The 22,516-nt window shown below is 43.5% G+C and overlaps 1 protein-coding gene across 1 annotated transcript; it reads right to left on the reverse strand.

Moving 5' to 3' along the window:
- Positions 1-656: 656 nt before the first annotated feature.
- Positions 657-12,873, reverse strand: DHCR24 (24-dehydrocholesterol reductase). Its single transcript, XM_068953234.1, has 9 exons — positions 12,550-12,873; positions 10,281-10,436; positions 8,663-8,768; positions 8,282-8,400; positions 7,928-8,191; positions 7,020-7,163; positions 6,198-6,395; positions 5,253-5,431; positions 657-2,965 (listed from the first exon to the last, which is right to left on the reverse strand). The coding sequence occupies exons 1-9, from the start codon at positions 12,778-12,780 to the stop codon at positions 2,812-2,814; spliced, it is 1,551 nt and encodes a 516-aa protein (XP_068809335.1). The 5' UTR covers positions 12,781-12,873; the 3' UTR covers positions 657-2,811.
- Between the last annotated feature and the right edge of the window lie 9,643 nt (positions 12,874-22,516).

A 22,516-nucleotide genomic window follows, 5' to 3' on the forward strand; every position in this document is an offset into this window, starting at 1 on the left:
AGAAAGCGAAATGAACAGAAAGCTTTGTTAGTGGTAATGAAGAGAGGCCACAACTGCACTGTGAGTAAACTGGTTCATTTAGAGTTAGTCTTTGTGTCTCAGAGCAGTGTTTAGCCCAGACTGGAATAATTAAATGTAGGTGTAATTACATGTTAGTTATGGCAGATTAAGTATGCTAATTAATCTACAATTACCCTTTGGTGGGAGAGATAATTGAACACAGGTAAAACTGCAGTGATTTAAAGAAATGCTGATTATTGTAATAGAAAGGCAAGCAAAGGGAAAAGGAGGTCTCTGAAGGGAAACGCCTGAATCGTGATGTGGGTGAGTGTAGGCTATAGAAATACTTCTGGGGCAACAAAAAGGAGAATTGTGAAATGCAGCCTAAGTCAGGACCAAAAAAGAATTGCTTGCTTTGTACAGGCGTGTTTTGGGGTAGAGATAAGGGCGCAACCACAGCCTTCAATAACATTTCTCCCAGAGCCGTTTGCAGCACTAGGATCCTCCTATCTCGACAACCTCATCACACGTCAGGCCTCCTACCCAGAGTGCAGCTCTTCTCAGTAGATCATGGGCCACTTTCAACAATACAGTAAGCACATGAAAAAAAAAAAAAACTGTTAAGAAGTAAGTAATCACTCATTATGACACGCCACTGAACAGTACACTGGTTATTTTTATTTTGAACAGCCCATACAACGAAAAATTTCAAGACCACCAGCAGTTATGCATGTGCATGTATGTGATTGGTATAGTCACAGTTAGAGTGCCATACCAGATCATGTCATACCAAGTTTGCTGATAACTTAAGAAGTGAAAAAACAAATACAATGCATACCTAGAGAACATCAGTACGTAAGTGAAAGATATACAGCTTAAGTAAAAGCATTTGCATATCTCTAGTTGTTTTAACATTACCCTTTGATAAACTAATCAAACCAATTCTTGCTCTGTGCAGATTACCTTACAAGCAATGGTCTAAATCACAGCTTTGCCACAGGGACAAGGAAAATGCTCTTGTGCTGCTCCTTTTACGGGGCAGGAAGGCAGGTTACAACTCCGTTTCCTTTGTATCCTGAAGCCTGGAGCAGCGTAGCAAACACTCCTGGATCACTGACACAGCTCTGCCTCCCGCCTGCTCCCACTTCTGCCTGGCCAGCTACATGGTCTGAGCAGCTCTGCAAGAGCTCTGCATTGGCTGCGTCTCCCCTCGGCAAGCTGCTACTGCTACCAGTCCCCTATGCAGGACTTTAAGGGCTACCTTACTTGCAAGCAACTTGCCCAGCGTGTGTCACTGAGTGACAGGCCAAGTTTGTTCATTACTGCTTTATCATTGGTTTCATCTGGATCATGAACATCCATCTATCAATAAATAAATCATTGGTTGAGCACTCAAATAAAAAAGAAAAAAAAAATACAAAGCTTCCCTCTGGCAACTGTTCAAGAAGTTCTTCATATTACCCCCTACACAGCCCTCAAGAACATTACTTTTTTCTGCCTCAAGCTCAGTAAGGTTTAAAGTAACAATTTTAAGTACTGCTTGTACAAGACATGGACTCGGTTTAGACCCATGTTTCTGAATACAGGGTCAAAGCATTTCAACACTCACACATTTCATTGTACAAAGTGTGACTGTGCCGTCTACGTTAGGGGGTAGCAGAAGGGGAAACTGAACAGTACTATTGATTTCCTCTCCAGGTGACTGAAGCAGTCCTTTGACAGAGCCTATCAAACTAATCCAGCTAAAACGAAAAGCAAAAATTTTACTCTAGTCAGAACCAAAGCCTGTCCACAAGCAGAGCTTTTCTTACCCATAGCCACTTTCTCCGATCTTGTATAAACAAAGGCTTAAACTGTTACAACAGGACACACCTCCTCCTCCTGCTGGCCAGGACAGAAGGGTCTGAAATGACCTATCACTTCCTCCAACTGAGTACTTATAAGGCACTAAAATTAAGCAAAACTCCCCCAAAAACAAAACCAAAAAATCCAAATAAATTGACACATGTAAAAAAATGAAAATAATACTTGCTTATATGAAATAGCAGCGATTTTTTCAGTAGTCTAGGAAGCCAGAGCATTGATACTTTGGGAAGGAAAAACAATGTCAACCAATACAAAAGTCCCTAAAACCTATAATCAAAATCAGTACAAATCTGATAGGCACAAGTAAAAAGGATTTTCTTCACACTTCAATTCTCAGCTTGGAAACTGAAGCAATTGTGAGCAAGTTTAACTGCTCCATTGAGATTATAGTGCCATATAGTACAGTATAACCCAAAGGGTACAGTACCATATATCATATAGTACTGTACAGTGTGAAGACTATAGTACTGTGCTACAAGTTACTGACTGCAGGCAAACGTTTTTAACCTCATGATTAATTTGACAATTCTTTCAACTCTGGCACCTATTTCTGTGACCTCTTAATCATTTTCAACAATATTTTTAAATACAACTACAGTAAACAGCTGGTGTAACTTAAGAGTATCTTCATCTTTGCCAACTATTTTCCTTATGGCTGAAATTAGATGAATTCACCTATGTCACTACATCAGATCCAAGACACAAAAGTTAGCACTTAAGATTTCTTAAAAAACAATCACTTTGAGCTTGGAAAAACAGTTTTAAAGCATACTAACAGATACTAAACATAAGTTTATAAAGCAGGAATTCATACCTTTAAAACATTGGCAAGAATGAGCTTATTTGGACAGCAATAAAGCCTTTTTTTTTTTTTTAAAGGATATACTGACTAACTATAGGTAAACCCATCTTTCCCTGATTGCTTGATTAGCAGATTATTCAGGCTCAGTGCCTTGCAGCTTTGCAAATTTTGTCATACACTTCCGGAAAGGCATCCTTGCAATTCATTTGCTCCCTCAGCTTATGGTATAACGAACCATCAAACATATCCCAGAATTCCTCACGGGTCATATAGCAATCTGCATACAGCATCTGGAAACTGGAGGAAGGAGAAAACAAAAAAGCCAAACACAAGAGATTCAGCATTACTTGTGCCACAGGACTTCAGAGAGAAAAAAAGATTTCAGGGTGAGCTATAAATAGCAAATATTCAACAAAACCCATCAAAACATGCTTTTTAAAAACAAGTAAATATAATTGTTCCTATGAATTATGCTGGAGCACACAGCCCATTATATTTTGGAGATTTAACACTATCGTGATCTCTTTTCCAAGAGAAAATAACAGGTAGTGGTGAAAACAGCAGAATACCTACACAGCCCTTTTGGTGGCGGAGGGGAGGACAGGAAGAGAAAGCAATCACCACAAACATTATTTTTAAAATTTGGTTCAGAACATGTCTTTAGCCGTCAGTGTACTGGCACTTCTATTAGTTTTGCTACCCTCCTAAGAGAAAGGGAGAGAAGCTTAAAACATAAACCTCTAAGTCAGTTATTCCTGTTCAGATTTACTAACCGTCTGCAATCAAATTTTCTAATATGTTCTAACAACTTGTCTTCACAGAAGCACAAGCCTAGGGAGAACTTCAAAAGCTCCTCCAAATTGGGAGTCTTATGCCATGCTCTGAGATAGAATCAAACCTGACCTAAATACTCCCTGACAAATAAATATTCCCACCCTAAATGCGCTCTCCCTTTAACTGGTTTTGAAAGCATGCTTTCTTTTTCCTCCATTCAAAAGCTTTTAATTTCAGTTTCAAAACCAAAAAAAAAAACCCTCCATGTTTTCTGCACGTTTTTCCACTGTATCAATGGAAATACAATTATGGCTTCTCAGATTATTCAGCATTACAAAATGCATTCAAGATAGATGCACTGATTTTTTGCTTTGACTTTTTCGGATTTCTTTGAACTGGATGTTGAAAACAGAACTGGGAACGCAAAAGACTCCACATCAGATCAGGCCAAGAATATAAATTTATACTGTAAATGAAACAGTGTAACATAGGACCATTTACAAAAATAAATGAAATCATTAATTAGCTGTGGACTCTTCCTTACTTTCATACTGTTCTCTCTAAAATATAGCTAATATCAGAGTACAGTAGTAAAACACAAACTATTTCATAAAAGCTCTGGTCTTGTGTGTGTAATTATGAAACTATAAGACTGTCCCAATGACAGGCACAGAACAGAGAAAACTTTGTTGGTAAAAAGCTTTAAATTAAAAGCTTAATTTCAAGTTAATTAAAAAAAAGCTTAAAATTAACTTTCAGTTGCTTTGTTCTCTGGCATATCACTTCTAGCTAGAAGTCATTTACACTCCCCAAATCACCTTGAAGCAGATTTGCCATTGCTACTAAGCCACATGGGATATAACCACTGCTATATGAGAAGTAGGTCAAAACAAAAATGCAGATAAATTATATAGATGCCACAAATATCGTGCAGTTGTTTTTTGTTCCTGAGAAACAAGTTTGCAACTGCTTTTCCTCTGGCAATACTATGGCAAATTAGACTGGAACGAGCCTATGACAGACGGTGGGTAAATAACCGAATCCTTCTGTGGTCCTATGTAATATGAATCAGGGCAGTGAAAGGGAGGTTCTGAAAGTCCCAGCTGTGTGACAGGAAAGACTCCCACAGCACAGGGATTACAGAGAGCAACCAAGGCTTGCCTCCCTTCGTAAGCCCTACTTACACTGACACATCAGCACAAGCACAGGGCAGAGCTGCAGCACGACACTGCAAGGACTTCAGCGAGCAGAACAGCCCGCAGGGCAGGCAGGGAAGCCATCCAAACTTTAATAGCCTGTGGGATTACTGAAAGGACGGCGGCCAACTGCAGACACACCAGCACTTCCTCCGCCTTGGTTCTGAAACGCCCGGAAACAAGTCAGCCTCAGTATGAAAGCTCAGCAGCTGCCTTCCCAAGTACCGGGCTTGCCAGCCTTGCTGAGAGAGCGGTCACCAACCCACAATAACGCAGCTTTAGACAGGGACTTGTTTGTGTTCAGTTAGCGCAGATACCAGCAGATGTGCTCAGGCACATCTGTACCCGTCCGCGTGCACATACTTTGCTACAGAAGAGACTCTTTCTGCTCCCAGAGCTAAAGAGGGTACTTTTCTGTGTGTGCAATCAAGCCATGAAGTGCAGCCATATTTAAAAACTGTAACATCAAAATCAGTAATTAAAATCAGCTTTCAATTATTGTGATTGTTAAATTATTGCAATGTTAAAATGTTGCTGTATTATGTAAGTATGATTAAACTACACAGTTTTAAGTTACACAGCACTGTTACTATTCTAAAGAGTGGGAATCTTACCCATGAACACTTCTTACAAACTTTTCCATTTGTCTCATTGAAGCTCGGGCTTCAAATTGTTTTGTTTTGGGCTCTCCATAAGCTCCTATATCCACATACAATTCTGCTTCGTCCCCTTTTGGGTGGACCATACCAGGATTATTGGGCAATATGAAAGGACATAACCAAAGAGGGTATACCTGCCAGAGGGAAGAAAACATTTTATCACTAATTTTTAACAAAGCAAGTATTTAAACTATCTATTAATAAAGGTGACAAAACGAAAACTTAAGAGGACTTTGTCACAGTTTGGGATGTAAACTTATACACATCTTCCTTTCCAGTTCTCTTGCTATGTTTCTTAGATCCACCTTCTAATGCCTGTAATGCAAACCAACTGAGATGCTCAAAATAAGTGCGGTATTCCTCCAGGAATTACATCCCCCTCTTAAATACCTTAAGAGCTGGATGGAGTACCTTTAAAACTGAAGTGAAAACAACATCCCTGATCCCAAAGAAACAACTGAATAAACATTCTGAGTAAAGAGAAAACCAAGAGTTTTCTTTTCCAGCTCAGCCCAAAACTGAAACTGAGGAGTCTGTACTTCTTATACTGACTAGAATAAAATCAGAAACAAAAGCCAGACCAGGAAATTCATTCCCACAGCTTGGGTTCAGTGAGACAGCCAGTGATTTCAGGTGAACAAAAAATCAGTTCGAGCTTTACAAAGTCATTAAATCTTATAGAAGTCTTAGCCTTCTACTAGAATTTGGATCTCATGTTTTTATCCCTTTTTCAGAGAGCTATGTTCATTCCTTCTGCAGCCTCACATCATAGACTCGTGAAGCACCACATAATCCCCACGATATGATCATGACCAGAGTTTTATGTCTTAAGACCAGTAGTCACCATTCATATTACACACAATCTAAGATTTACTGCATTCTAAAAATGCGTGTTCTTACATTAAGATCAACGTGGAAGGTTTGGACAGATTTTTCAAGGCTCTTCACTGGGACCAACATGTCTTGCACAACGTGATGTTGCTCATACAGCTTTCGAATAGCTTCTCCTTGGGTCAGTTTTAACAAAGAGATTTTTGGAGGAGCCATCCAGCCAAACAGGTAACGGAAAATAGGGTTATTGCCAAAAGGAATGATATCCTTTAAACAGGAAGGAAAAAGAGAATGTAGTAGTAAGAACATCTAAGTGAACCAGAAGACAGTACTTTGGTACTTAAAGCTTAAAATTTTAAGTACTCTCTGCATAGCCAACTCCTGTTTAACTTCTCTGGCACCTGAAAAGATTTGGTGTCTCACTCCAGTGAGTCCTAAATGTAGCAATGGGAAACTTTCAGAATGCCAAATACAGTTTTGTGTTAATGCACAACGTGAAAAAGACGCTTATAAATTCAAAGTAATGATCCTACTGCATAACTAATATTATGAATTTAGGCAGGGCCTATTTTCAAGCATTATTCTGCATTCATGTTTTTCCACTGTCTTAGAAACCACTTTATAGAGGTTTAATGCTAAAACACGTACTTCAGGTCTAAATTCAGAAAAGCACTAAAACGTAACTTGGAAACTAACGACATAATACCATATTCATGTATAAAGAAGCGCCTTTAGATTTGTATTGCCCAACTATATAACTTTAATATTTGCCACGAACTCAACTGGATCCTTTCTGCCTTGAAAGACAGAAGTGTTGGCAAGTGGAAGAAAGTACATGGTATCTATGTGGGGAAAAAGCAGCTGTTATTTTAATCCGGAAGATGGTCTTACTTGGAGCTCCCAGAAGATACTACGGGTATGCCTATGGTAATAATGCCTTGCGGGAATGTATTCTATTCCAGTTCTGTCAGCTTTCAAATACTTTTCCACATGCTTGAAGAACCATGGCTTGTAGTAGTTGCCAATTCTGTTTATCTATAAGAAAGGAAATGTATATTCATTAGCAATTACCAACACAAGTAATAGTTACACCCCAAAATTCCTTTAGCATGAAGCATCAATGTTGTACTGTCTGTGATAGTTCAAAGGAGACTGTCTCAGATGATGTTGGGAATCTTTGTTTCTCCTTCTTTGGCCACATGCACAGCTCCTCTCTTACTTCTCCTCTCATTACGGTTAAATTTAAATAAGGCTTGCCTGCTGCAGGCACATTAAGGGGCCAGAAACGTGACAGACTGTGATTCCTAAAATACTGATCTCTCAACCTATCACTAATCCAAAGCCTCATGGCTGAGAGATATAACAAAGAGACAGCACGTCCCTCCAGAAAACTTCCCTGATGTGTCTTACCAGTATTAACCGTATTAAGAGCTTGCTGGAAAAAAAAAAAGAGTTACTTTGAATAACTGCAGTTTTAAACAATATTGTTCTGTATATCAGACAAAGTACTTCTCTTTCTCCCTAGGTACTGCAATGCAAAGGCTAGAATAATTAAAAATCAATGGATCATCTCTTACCAGCTGAAGAGAGTCTCAGTACAAGCGCTAATATTTTTAGTAATAAAGAGTCATAATTTAAAATATACTGATGGACAGTATATTTTAGCCCTTTATCCCACATTAACAATAAAAGATTGTTCCGATCATATAACGATTCTGTTTTTTATTGACATATAGTAGGACACCTTCAGTTAAATTTGGAGGAGATGTTCTCATAGTCAATAACTTCCCGTTAGTTACCTTGTCTTGTTCAGCTTCATCGGTCAAGACTCCTGTCATGATGACCGCTTCGTTCAAAGAATATACAAGTCCTTCCACAAAACCGTTCTCCTTTTTCTTAGATTCCTCAGTAAACTTTTCACAAATCTTCTGCAGTCCTCTCACAGGCTCATAATGTAATTTTACATATTTCTTGGCAGGAATCATTTTTATTTCTGCTGCAACCAGGAAACCCAGAGTACCACAAGACCAAGGCACTGCATAAAATAGGTCTGAATTTTCAGTCTGAAAAAAGTATGTCATACTGAATCATATGCCCATACTGGTAACTGTCAATGACATTATAAATGATAGCAAAATAACATTGTCTCTTACTGGTGAGCATCTCACAAGGCTTCCATCAGCAAGAACAAGCTCATAGGCCACACAGGTATGTTGAAAAAGTCCATAGATATGGGACGAAGACTCAATGCCTGTTCCCATGATCAGACCACCTTATCAAGAGAGCATAAAACATATCAAATGAAACACACTTCAAGACAAAAGTGGTTTAACAAAACTTCATTTTGAAGCTCTGGGTGTGGCCTTTACGACTATTTAAAAAAAAAGGGAAGCGCCTATAACATAAATGCCGTAAGAGAATACAAAGTTCAAAAGAACATTTTAGGAACCTTTGAAAAAATTCAATGTGTTACTGCATGAAAAGCTATTAAAAATACAGTAAAATCAGTTTCTTGTCACCATAACAACCCTTACCTACTGTGAGATCATCGAGTTCTGGTACCACAGGAATAGTCCAGCCCATAGGATTTAGGTGTGCAGTCAGCTGACCCATGGTGACCAAAGGTTCCACAAGGACAACCTAAAAAGGAAACAAAAAAAACCCCCAAACCCAACCCCCTAAGCATTAATTAAATGCTCAGCATTAAGGATGGCAAAATACGGCTAACTGGATTGTACTTCCGTCTATTATCAGAATTCAGAGATTTACTTTCCCAAAAGCAGTACTAAAAATAGTTGAAACTGTTTAGTGATTCCTCTTCTGCTTCAACCTCCTGTTGCTCAGTCCCCTAAAACACAAATCAGTCTGGTCTTTCATACTTTAGTGCATAAAACTAAGCAATTCCATATGCTGTGGGTTTGTTTTTTTTTAAATAGAACGATCCAAGCACTTACTGCAGAACCTGACATTTGGTGTCTCGACTGTTTACAGCTCTTCAACAGTTACTTCTTACAGCAGTACTTATCAACTGATAACCATGATACGTTAATCATTAATTTCATTAATCAGATCTTCCCATATGCAGTAAATTTGAGTTGACTCTCTGTGTACATATTTACAGTCTACACTTCTGGTACAACAAATTGATACCAAAGCTCTGGCTATATGACATAACACTACTGACCAAGCCTATCTAGCGAAGAACGAACAGCATTTAGAAAAAACTATCTTCTCCAACACTGGAAAGCAGGCTGAAATACCATATAAGGGTAGGCAGCCCCAGCTGAAGTGAATGGACAGTGGATTTGCTTATACAAGAAGTCTTTGTTCATTCAATTTATCCAAGAGTTTAAACAACAACAAATTCTTTCTTGCTATATTCCATATTTATGGAGAAATCATCTAGGCATTAGGATAAAATCTAAATACAAGAGTAAAGCTTATGATTTGCTTCCCCAAATCATATCTGCAACACCTTACGAAAAGCTAGGGAATGCAGATGACTGCTCTGCAGAATGTGTAAGAATTCGCACATCAGCCATAACTAGTGCCTAGCTCTAAGTCAGGTAGGTACATTTTCTTCCCTCTGGTACTATCTACATTAAAACCTGCACTGACAGGACTTTAAGTTTTTTAGCTGTTTTAGGAAAATGCCTGAGGTCAACATGATTAATATAAATAAACTTAAATCAGTTTTAAGTTAAAAAAAATTACCAGTTACTTACTAGTGATACTTGGCATAAGCACTACTACAAGGAATTCAGAGCTCTGGTTTTGACTGCGGCCTCTGTATGTCCAGAGAGCAGGAACTCAGGTACTGGATTCAAGTTTTAAAAAGACCTAGAGGACTTCCGTGTAAAGAGAAAGCCTTTTTGACAGACCTTTTTAGAGCTGGGAGGAAGCTATGCTCCAACTGGCACAGCCAAGTCTCAAAATTGCAAGCAAACATGTAAGTCCAAGTAAGATAATAAAAAAATCCATTACATACGTACAGGGATATTAATATATTTTATACTAGGATTTGTATTTCTTTTTTTTTCCCCTCAACAAAAATCGACTCTTCTTTACAGAATTTAATGCCTGCTCTAGCTGTAAATATAGTAAAAAGATGTAAACTTTAGTATTATTAAAACTTTGTGAGGTATTTGTTACCTGTCTTTCACTGTCCACTTCCAGAACATCCATCAAGTTGATCATGATGTTCTTGTGAATCTTCTTATACTTTCCAACACGAAGCGATACAGTTAACCAACCTGGCCGACCAGTGCACATGTATCTTTTACTGCCTTCATTTTTCCACTCCTGAACCTGCAAGAGATAACGATTCAACTACTGTAAGGTATACACATGTATTCAATAACGTAAGTTAGAAATATTTTTCCTCGAGATGAAAAAAACCTTTCAGATATTCTTCTTCCTCTACACGCATGTTATCTGTAAGTAACAAAACCTGGACTTTTCTACTCTATGTTTAGCAGCGATGTTTCGGAAGTCTCTCTGCAGACCTCCGAACTTTTAAATAAAATATCACCAAAGGGTCTACTTACGTGGAGAAAACTTCTAATAGACCTGTGGCTTTTGTTTTAGGAGAGAGAGTCAGAAAACTAATAAGAAGTTAATAAAACAGTTTTTAAAAAATTCAAAGGAAAACCCATACTTGAAGGGAGATATTATCATTGGCATAAATAATCTCAATTCCATGAAAGTTAATGCCCGTTACTAAACATGGCTGAGCCTGAAAGCAAATTGACAAAGAGATAAAAACTGAGAAGAAAAATAGGACAGGCACATGATCTGCAAGTCTTGCAAATCTACAGCAGTTAACATTTAGAGAACAAACATCATCTGTTATATTTTCTTCAAAGTTAAACAGCTAGTACAGACTCTTACTGGTGATAAAAACCCAGACCCTCACACAGTAACTCCATGCACATTAATACCTATCTATATCTACTCCACTCACAGTGAAGATGAAAGGTAGAAAAAAAAGAAAGAAACATGACAGAATTACCATATAGAGTAAAGAACATAAAAACATTAAAGAATTCTTCTGGAATTCCTTGTGGAAGAAAAATTTCAGCTCTTCTTCAATCATCTGTTTGAACTAACAACAATTAGAAGCAGGATGATCAAACACAAAAAAAGGTGGTATTAAAACACGATACTAGGCAAACCACTCAAAAGGCTGCAACATGTTTGTACGTTACGCGTGTGCACGCACATAAGATGTGTACACAGACAAAACCTGTGATGTATTTCCATGTATGTGATGTGTTACAACAGCAGCACGATAGCCAAGTCTGGACTTTCCACCTGTTCCACGCGACAACTTTTGAGAACAGCTTCAAATGTAAAAATACAGAGAAAGAAATACCTGTTGGCTCCCCCCAGCCCTTTTCCCCAGACCGGCTGCCACAGCAGAATTTGGGGCTGGCAGTGGCTCCAAAGCTGCCCAAAACCGGATGGGGCTGTGGGTACTGAGGGAGGTGGGGGGTGTGTGGAGAGGGGGGCTGTATGGGTGTGGGAGGGGGATTTAGGGGTGTGGGGACATGTAGGGGTGTATGGGACTGCGGGGGGGTGCATGTAGGGGAATGTAGGGGTGCATGGGAGACATATGGGGGGCAGGTAGAGGGGTGCGTAGCGGTGTGTTTGTGTGGGATGTGCGTGGGAGGGGTGTGTGTCGGGGATGTGGGGGGGTGTGGGGTGTGAGAGTGCGTGCGGGGGGATGTAAGGGTGTAGGGGTGTGTGTGGTAGGCGAGCGTGTGAGGGATGTGAGGGCGCGTGGCAGATGCAGGGGTGTGTTTATGTAGGTGTGTGTGGGGAGCCTGTGGGGGATGGAGGGCAGCAGGGAGGATGATGTAGGGGGGATTTAGGGGTGTTTGTGTGGGAGGGATGCAGGGGGGATGTGGGTGATTTAGGGGGATGTTTGCGTGGGGGGATGCAGGGGGTGGGGGGATGCAGGGGTTGCAGGGGGGATTTAGGGGGATGCTTCTGTGGGGGTATGCAGGGTGTGGGGGGGGATTTAGGGGGATGTTTGTGTGGGAGGGATGTATAGGGTGTGGGGGGGATTTAGGGGGATGTTTGTGGGGGGGGATGCAGGGGGTGCAGGGGGATTTAGGGGGATGTTTGTGTGGGAGGGATGTAGAGGGTGTGGGGGGGATTTAGGGGGATGTTTGTGTGGGGGGGATGCAGGGGGATTTAGGGGGATGTTTGTGTGGGGGGGATGCAGGGGGTGCGGGGGGGATTTAGGGGGGTGTTTGTGTGGGGGGATGCAGGGGGTGCGGGGGGGATGTTTGTGTGGGAGGGATGTAGAGGGTGTGGGGGGGATTTAGGAGGATGTTTGTGTGGGGGGGATGCAGGGGATGCAGGGGGATTTAGGGGGACAGGCAGGGGTTGGGGGGGGGGCCGGGGGCGGCCTCACCTGTGCCTGGATGTGCCGGACGCGCTGGCCATGCTGCCGCGGGGCGCTGTGGAGCCGCCACACGGCCCAGGCGCGCAGCTGGTAGCAGACGTCGAAGAGGACGGAGAGGGGCAGGAGGAAGAAGCAGACGAAGACCCAGCGGTGGTGCACCAGCACGGCCTCCAGCCCCCGGTGCCGCACCCACAGCAGCAGCAGCACCAGCCCCGCGCCCACCGACCACACCGCCGACATGCTGCCCGCTCGCGCCCCTCACGCCCGCCGGGCCCCCGCCCGGCCCTCGCCAAACCTCGCCCGCCGCCCCCGCCCTCGCCGCCGGGAACCGCCCCCTCCCCCTCCGCACCTCCGCCTCATTGGCCGGGGCCGCCCTCCGCCGTGAGGCGAGGGCCGAAGGGCGGCCAATGGGAGCGCGCCGCCGACATCGGACCAGGCGCTGAGCCCGCGGATTGGCTGCGGCCCGGCGGGCTCCGCTCTCCCTTCGTCGCCGCGGCGGGACGCCCCTCCCCCCACCCCGTCCCCGCTGTCCCCTCTGCTCAGGGGGAGCTGTCGGGGGGGGGCGGCTGAGGGGTTTGGGCTGGGGACGGACCCCCCTGTCGGGGCTGAGGGGTTTGGGCCGGGGACGGACCCTCCTGTCGGGGCTGAGGGGTTTGGGCCGGGGACGGACCCTCCTGTCGGGGCTGAGGGGTTTGGTCTGGGGACGGACCCTCCTGTCGGGGCTGAGGGGTTTGGGCCGGGGACGGACCCTCCTGTCGGGGCTGAGGGGTTTGGGCTGGGGACGGACCCCCCTGTCGGGGCTGAGGGGTTTGGGCTGGGGACGGACCGTCCTGTCGGGGCTGAGGGGTTTGGGCCGGGGACGGACCCTCCTGTCGGGGCTGAGGGGTTTGGGCCGGGGACGGACCCCCCTGTCGGGGCTGAGGGGTTTGGTCTGGGAACGGACCCCCCTGTCGGGGCTGAGGGGTTTGGGCTGGGGACGGACCCCCCTGTCGGGGCTGAGGGGTTTGGGCTGGGGACGGACCCTCCTGTCGGGGCTGAGGGGTTTGGGCTGGGGACGGACCCCCCTGTCGGGGCTGAGGGGTTTGGGCTGGGGACGGACCCTCCTGTCGGGGCTGAGGGGTTTGGGCCGGGGACGGACCCTCCTGTCGGGGCTGAGGGGTTTGGGCCGGGGACGGACCCCCCTGTCGGGGCTGAGGGGTTTGGGCTGGGGACGGACCGTCCTGTCGGGGCTGAGGGGTTTGAAAGCATTTTTCAGCTTTCGGGGCTGGCGAGGGGCCTCGGAGTGGCTTTGCGCCTTTGCCTGGACTGTCTTTTAGCTCTTTTCCTCCTTATATCCAAGTTGATGTTATCGGCTCTTATTTACGGGTTTGTCTGCTGACTGGAATTATGCATGGCAAAGATGTTTGTTTCCTATGCCCAAAGAGAGGTTATTTTAACCTCTTTGAAGGAGCTAAGCAGTAATTCTTGATCTGAGAACAATCAAGTGCTGGTCTTACTGGATAACAGCATCACTTATTCATAAGGGGATATTGACACTTCCAGTTTAAATACTGTTCTGAAATTGTTTTTATGAAGCTTCATTAAAAGTGATTTATAATGATTTCCATGCTCTGCTCTTTTTTGTAAGACCCTAGGCAACAAAAAGGGAGCAGGCGAGCTTGAAGACTGCCATGTGAAACTATGCTTTGAAACGGAGCTATAAATCACCATGAACGTAACAGTGAGAGTGCCTATGTACATAGTGATGTCAAGCATAAAAAATACAGGAATCAGGAGGGGAAAAGGGAGGGGAAGGACATTTTTTAATGCTGATATTTGCAATTTTAGTTATTTTACATGTGAGCAAAACATCATGTACAAATCTGGTTAGCAAAGCTAAGATTCCCTTGGTATCTTCTATAAGACTAAAATCCCAGCTATCTTCAATTAAATTATCATTTTATGTGTGTTTAAGCTGTGACTGCTTCTTAGAAAAGCAGTGCTCTTTCCCTTCTTCTCCTCCCTTCTTCTTTTTGCAACCCTTCCACCTACTCATGCTGTTCTGGGCATGGTACACAGTACAAATGCTTAAGTCGCCACCTGGTGAAACAGGTTGGGGAACTGGTCTGACTGAAGAATTAAACTTTTATTTAGATCATTTTTTTCCACCTGGATCAGTTCTCTAATAGAGTTCACCCCACAAACACTCGTGTGGGTGGAGTGCAGGGAACAGAGCAGGGGCTTCTCGTTGACCTGTCCGGAGCGGTCCATCTGCCTGGTGGCTAGCTTATCACAGATTGCCCTACCAATACAATGCAGGACTCCTTTCATTACGAAGCAGCACTTGGTAATAACTGAGCAAAGGCTTTTGGACGAAGAAAGAACGAAAAGACGCAGCTGCTTGTCCCAGGAGACAGCTAAAGGGGACATGATAATAATGTACAGAGCATTTGAGCTGCAGACAAAAGTAGGCTGAAAGCGTCTGTCTCCACAAGAAAAGTATCGAGGCATTCAGTGGAACCAAAGAAAGGCATTGAAAAGACTTAGAAAGCCCTTTTTCACACAAGCTCACTTAGCCTTGGTACTGGCTGCCACAGAACTGCTGTTGAGTGGTACCAGGACATCAGAAGGACTGACATTTTAATATTAATAGTTTTGCAAACTAATCTCAAGAATTTTTGAAAGGCTGCAAGCTTCTTTAACCCAATAAATAAACTAACCGATCTCTACCAAGGATTCAGAATAAATTTTCCTAATTATCTACCTGCAGGTTTTCTGGTCAGAAAAGGGATGTGGTTTCGGATAGTTCAACTGATGTGGTGTTCAGATTGGTATGTGAGAAGCTCCCTCTGCTGAAAAAACAAAGTATGTTCAATCAGCTTGAATGAAAAATCTGTTGGAGGATGTAAGCTACGGTGGGCCATTCTGCATGGCACTGACGAGTTGACACATGTTCTGGATATGGGCTGAATGAATCCTGAGTAGCTTGCATCTAGTAATTGAAGAAAAATGTCAAATTTCAGCTTAACACCTTTAAGCAAAAAATACAGAGGAATATTATCAGTGGTTTTATAAACCGATTACATCAGAATAAATGTCAGAATATTTCAGAGGAGTGGCACATGCTAACGTATTACCTGTGACAGAAGACAGTCACTTTACGCCACAGCAAGATTTAACGCCAGGCTGACTTGAGGCGTGCTCTGTGACATGGGGCATGTGCCTTTCTCAAAGGGAGCAGGGCTGTAGCAGGAAGGAGAAGCATGTAGCCCACTTAACATCTGATGACAACATGCAAGGGCTGGGGTAAATTTCCGAGGAATGTGAGGAAGGGCAGCCCAACAACACTAAATCCCTCAGGTAGCGTGTATCTAGATGGAAAATAGCTGGTGTGATTGTCCTACTTGTCTGAAGGCAGGGACTTAGGAATTGTAGGTCCAGTAGACTACAGGAGATTTCAAAAGACAGCAAAGAGACATAAGGATTCATCTTCTACTGATGTTTGATTCATTTGGGTGCTTACCTGCATTTATACCTTAGAAAACCTTCTCTTTAAATGGTGTGTGGGAAGAACGTGATTTCTCTAGTGTTGCTCAACTGCCTGGCTTCCAGATGGTATTTTTTGAAAGGTGTTTAGGAATAGAATATCCATCTTGCTTCTCAGGTTTCATGAATATTTCAAGTGAGGGCGTAGCAATGCATGATGGCTTGATGAGGACGGAGGCTTTAGTGTGGTGACTGCAGAAAAATCTATCAAAAAAGGACAATGGGATTATAATTACTTCAGAAATTGCCAGGTAGCTCTCAGAGAAAGTGAAACTCCATCTGAAGGCCAAGGCAAAGATCCTCAGGATGGTTAGGCTATTCTGGTTGTAGGTGGATTTTATGCCACGTGCAAGATCTTGTTGAACACCTGTGATGGCCATGGCACAGCTGGGACAGGCTCTTTGGGTGCGTAGCCCAGCTGGGTCAGCATGCCTAGTCCTGAAGGTGCTCTGCTTTCTCTTCCTTGCCTTTCCCTTGTCAACTCAGGCCTGCATTCACCATGTTTGCACTGGGAAGGGCTTCGCTGAAGGAAAGAATAACTCTAATGGTCCAAGGCAGACCAAGCAGACAAGACTCCCCCAGCCTGTGGGCTTGCATAATGCCCATGTCAAGCAATGGATTATTGTGCATTTAGGGCAGGTGTACTAGGGTTCCATCCTGGCTTCAGAGCCCAAAATCTCAGAAGGAGAAAAATAGACGGCAGCCTTTAGGTTGGCAAGTACAGAAATCTTCATTCTGCTGACAAAGCTTTCTGTGACCATAGAGGAGTCATTTTGGTACGTAGTCCCAGTTTCTGAGCCTGTACAGGAGAGGATCGTAACAGTTGGTCAGCATACAGGGATGTCACTGGGAGGCGTTATTACTCAATGGGGGATGGCGAGTGTTATGTAAGCATCAGGAATATGGTTTTAGTCCACCTTATCAACTGCCTTTCTATTTTGGTTATGTAATAGGATGGCAGCAGTAATGCTGACAAAGAACATTGTCCTGATGGCTGGAGAAACCCCAGTCTTCATTTCGAGAGGAAGCAGATGGAGGGTGTGAAATGAAATTTGGAAAATTAGCAAATGGCAGAACCTGGCCCACCCTTTGGTGGCTGCATGCTGCGTCAGGAAGCAAGGTCAGCCACCGGTCAGCACATTCGCAGCGCTGCTGAGATAAACACACTGCAGAACTTGCGAGAGCTTTCGTGTGTTCTCTGTGATGTGTATATAATCCAGCTTTACAACTCCCTGTGAAAAGACACTCTGTCTGGGATTTATAAAAAGAATCACTTGTCAAAACAGAAAGCTGGTTTGGGAAAGGAATTCAACCCTCACTTCATTGTCATGGGGGACAGTGTCCTAAGCAGCAAAAATGAAATGGCTGTGGCAAGGTAGCTTGCATGATAAGCTGGTTGCTGAAGAACCTGGGGATCCAGCACTAAAATCACAAACTCTGGTAGGCTACACTCCTCATGCGTGAGCAGGGCAGGAGAGGAAGCCGTCTTGGGGGTGGTGATGACCAGAGCGGTGATGAACCAAAAGTTGGCTTCGTGGCCCTGCTGACTGTGAGTACAAAGCTGTCTGACGGTGAGCAGGGACAGCAGTCAGAGAAGCAACTGGGTTCCATGGTCTCCATTCATTTGTGGCCAGCTGCTCCTGGAGACAGTGACTGTGCTGGGGATCAGAAAGTAGCTGCAATCATTGTAAGGACCCCCATGCATAAACCTGTTGTTTCAAACTCATGGTATAACAGACACATGTGCCGGTGGCCTCCGGGATGCCCAAGAGGAACTTTGTCTTGAAGGCAGTTGTCAACCATAGTTGGTGATGAGCGACCCCTGGTTACCTTCCTCCATCATTTGCCTCTGGTTTCCTCTGGCTTGAAGTTGCTGGTGCTGCGGGAACATAAGAAGAAGCATTTGGGGGCAACCTGACGGTGAAGGCTTGCCAGTATCACCAGAGGAAAACATTGGAAGTTATTTTACTGTACAGGCCAAATTTTTATCCTGTTTTCAGCTCTCAGGAAATCGGCATGTGTGTTCAGTCTGCTAGTACCAATTGTTCTTGCGGGCCCTTTTCTTCCAAATAAAGCTAAGACTTTCTCTGCCTTGGTCATCACTATTTTCTCCCAGTGCTGTCACTCAGTCACCTGTCTGGTCTCATTTATTTCAACACTTTAAAAATTTAGTGCATCCACTCCCAAATGAGGTAAGCTAATAAAACTCCAGGCCCTGCTCCAAAAACATTAGTGTAACTGCAGCTCAGTGTAGGATCTAGGTCTTTGGTTTTACTTACTTTTACTAAGCCAAAGAAAAATAAAAATGCTGTAATCAAAATTAAAAAGGAAGGAAACAGCTGAAACAGTTTAAAATGTTGGTTATATAATAATTATATAGCTATCTATCTCCTTTCTGTAAGCGAAGCAATCAAAACTGGGTGAGTTAATAATTAAGGGTGACAAAAATGTACCATTGTTCCAATAATAAGGAGTTGTATTAGTCTTAGCAAGGATAAATGGAGGCATATTTAAAATGGTTCAGTATTATGCTGATAGACTACAAATGCCCCTTTTTACTAGAAAACGCAGCATATTATCAGGTCGAAAACTGATTGTGGTATCTGTTAAGCCCATTCTGCTTCCCTCTGAATCGCTCGTCTTCTGTGACGGTGGATGTGCCTTTGTCACAATCCACATTCCAAAGCAACTTCCACATGTGTGAAGATGAATAGAAGGAAGCTGGAGGGTTTGAGAAGGGGTTCATGCCCCTTTCTGTCAAGAGTGATGAGATGTGCTCCCTCATGCGTATCATCTCACAGAGATTCAGAACAATTCCAGAATGAGGAGTGAATAAGTAGACTAGTTCTCACACCTGAAACTAAATGATGAGCCAAGGTCTATGCGCGGAAAAGGTGAGGAGGATATGATTGTTCAGAGGCTCCTTTAACACGAGAACTGGAGGATTCTCTTGTAAAATGCTGTTTGGCAATCCTGCTTATAGCAATATCTACTAAAACGAGACTAATTCTAGGTGCCTCCTGAAACAAGCAAAGAACAATTTTTTCCTGCCGCTAGCAAGGGTAGAAGTGTGACATCTGCAAAACTGTGCCAGTGGGGAGCAATGGCCTTTTCTATACCCACACACAGAAATCTTGTGGCTCCCAAAATAGATCTGAGAATGGCTAAACACAGATCCTGTTTCCAGCTCGCGTAAAAGCTAGGCACACTTCTCAAGTCTTTTGTACTGAGCTGGAGATTACACAACTGATTTCTGTCTCTTTCTGCCCTCTCCTGCCACAGCTAGGCTGATTTTCTACAACATGCTTAAGAAAAGTGGAGGGGGGAATCAGTCTGCAGTAAACCATTGTCATCCCAGTGTGGTTAATCACCATTATCTCTAGGATCAATCAAAGGCCTGTAATAAGCCCTGTACTTTTACTGCATTTGGATGCATGTCCAGACTAATGCGGATTATAGGACTGGTGTAAGATAAATTTCATGCTAAAAGAGACGGAGTGAATCACCAAGAGAGGAAAAAGTTTTATCCCTTTTCAAGGCAAGGAGTAGTCAGCCAACAAGACTCGACAGTTTTCTGGCACAGAAGTATTTACATCTCCAATGAAGTGAAACTACACTCCTTTAATTAAGATGAGGAGCCAGACTATCTCCTAGTTAAGGAAAGGATAGGATAAATTCAGGGGAGAAAGGTTAAGTATCTAGGCCCCGGAAGACTTCACAGGGGCATCAGCTAGGGAAGCCTATGTTCCCCATCAGGGATAGCGTGTGCTGCCTCGAGGACGCTACTTCTTACGGGTGCTCTCTCTGAGGTCCTCACGGAATCTGAAATGCTGACTTACCGCCTTGTCAAAGGAGGACACCAAGTCATCTGGATAAGGGAGGTGGAGACCTTTTTCCAGCCTGAATATAAGTAATTTAGGGATGGTTTTCCATCTGTTTCTTCACGTATGCCTTTATAAACATATGTAATTATGTTATCTATTTTAGATGCTCGATGCTTTTTATTTACATATTACTTCAGCAGTCTTCGAAATGAGTGTGGTATTAAGTCAGCTACATATCAGCAAGGCGCTCCTCGGCTGGGGCTGATGTAGAGGGGTACGGATGCATTTTAACAAGTGCCTTTGCTCCCCAGAACATCTTACGCAGTATCCAAAATGTGTTAGAGAAGACCTTTATTTGAGCTGCGGGGGCCATGTGCAGGCCTGACACTTCAGGGCTTGGGAGACACCCAAGTGTTTTCCAGTGCTGGGTGGTAATTGGTAAAGATCTTTTGCATGTAGGAAAGTCTTGAGATCTTCAAGGTTTGAATCATACCTGAGTTCAAAGGAGCCTGGCCAAAAGATCAAATCCCACCTGTAACATAACGTTACACCCTCTCCTTCATCTTGTTACTTACCCTCACATCTTTCTCTTCCTCCCTCCCTGCTATTGGATTTATTTTTTGACATGGTCAAGGCAAGAGATAGGCACCATCTGCTCATACACTTCCTTAAGAGAAAGCTCCTGTTATTGCTGTTTCTTTCAGGAGTAAATCAGGAGAACATATTGGGATTGGGACGTCCACAGAGCCTCAAGCCACAGAGCTGACCAGATTGTGAGCCAAATTCACCGTTGACAGAGCTGCAACTGTGCCATTGACTTCACTGGCGACATGTTTATATCTGCAGATGGTATGGCTCTGATAGACTAACGCCATTATGGAGAAGCTGCAGCTCTTTATTTCTGAAACATGCCTTCCGTCATTTTTGCATGGTTTAAAATTATCTTCAGTTACTTAGAAACTCTAGTAAACTCTAATAAAAAGATGTGAATGTTCCAGGTAAGAAATAAGCCAGGGTGTGCGGGGAGAAATAACAGCTTTTATTACGTCAACAGATAAAGTTGCAGACAGGCTTTGAAAAAAGCAGACAACCTTATGGGCATAGCAGTTCAGCCAGAACACCATCGCTGCCGCTATATGGAAGATAGTGACAGTTGCTGTTTGAAATCGAGATCGCACAACGTGAAGAAGAAAGAACCAAACTACACAACGACATCTGCCTTCTAAACTCGTGTAAGAAACACAGCATCTTTCCCAAAGGACTTACCGTCTATAACTTTCTGACTGCCAGACGCAGCCTCAGATACTCTGATCTGAAGACAGGCTTCTGTGCCTTGAAAGCATGTTTTGTTTTTTTCCCAGCTACGTATCACTTGGTCGAATAAAAGGTATTCCTTCTCCTTTCAGCCATACCTTGTTTATCTCCTCGGGCCATCACGGCTACAACAAAAGCTTCATAAGGCTTGCTGGCAGCATAATATCCCTCAGCAACCTCACAGCACAGACCGCCAAGGTAAAGAAGTGCTTGTAGGCAGCCTGATTCCAAGCAAGGTGAGATAACCCAGGGGAAACTGGGAAAGGTAACTAGCTGCAGAGCATCTCTGCACTGCGAAGGGGTTTGTATTGGACTCCAGCGGCTTCCTAGTGGCTTCATACACTGTGGCAACCACAAGAGCTAGATGGCTGTGCTATCCCTCTTCTGAAAATCAGAATTAAGGTTACTTTTAAGCTTCTCTTTTGCATTTCTGTGCTGGGGAAAAAAAGCCTCTTTTATTCCCTGGAGACTGTTGTAATAGCTGAGTGCAGCAGAGACATTAAGGTTTCGCGGGGTTCTTAGACATGACAGGGTAGGTGAAAGTTTATCCCTGGCGTGACACTGAGTTCACTGGAACTCTGCTATCCTTTAGCTAATTTCCTTTTATTGTAAGTGTTTGCTACTTTTTTGGACAATAGCATTTGGAATCAAGAATAAACAGGAGCTTCAACTTCATGTGCTTGAGCTATGGGATAAAGACAACTTTTGCTATGTTTTATGCAGCCAATACAGATCTTTGATAGCTCTCTCTGCCCAGCTGTGATAGCTACGCTCACGGCTGACGTTCAGGCTCGAGCAAGGGATCTACAGAGCTGAAAACCAATGTTTCTCCACTCTGAGCTAAAGGGCAGCTAATGCTCTATTGTATTCTTATCTGTAGTGTGCCCTGTAAGAGGGGCATATGCAACATGCTGAGCTCAAGAAAAGTTTTGCCTGACTAAAGAATGAGCAGCTGCGTAAGGATCTAACTCTTCACACACACACTCACACACGCAAAGCCCGTCTTAGGAAAATTTCAAATGCTTCTGGAGTCCCTGGCGTTTCTGGCCTTTACAGATTTAGCGGAAAGACTTGTTCCTAGGAAGCTCTTAATAGTTGCGTTTACCAAAGAGGAATTTCCCTTACAGGAATCCTGGAGCTTTAAACATGCCCACTTATCTACACAACAGCATCAGCAGAAAAACGCACACCAACCTGCTGATGCTGTAATAACAAAAGTCCCAAATGAACAGCAGAGGGAACTTCAGATTATTACTGATCCCTAAAGCTCTCTGTGGGAGGACACTACCTTCACTTCCTCCTTTCCAGGACTA

The sequence above is a fragment of the Struthio camelus genome, chromosome 8 (assembly GCF_040807025.1).
Source record: "Struthio camelus isolate bStrCam1 chromosome 8, bStrCam1.hap1, whole genome shotgun sequence".
NCBI lineage: Eukaryota > Metazoa > Chordata > Aves > Struthioniformes > Struthionidae > Struthio > Struthio camelus.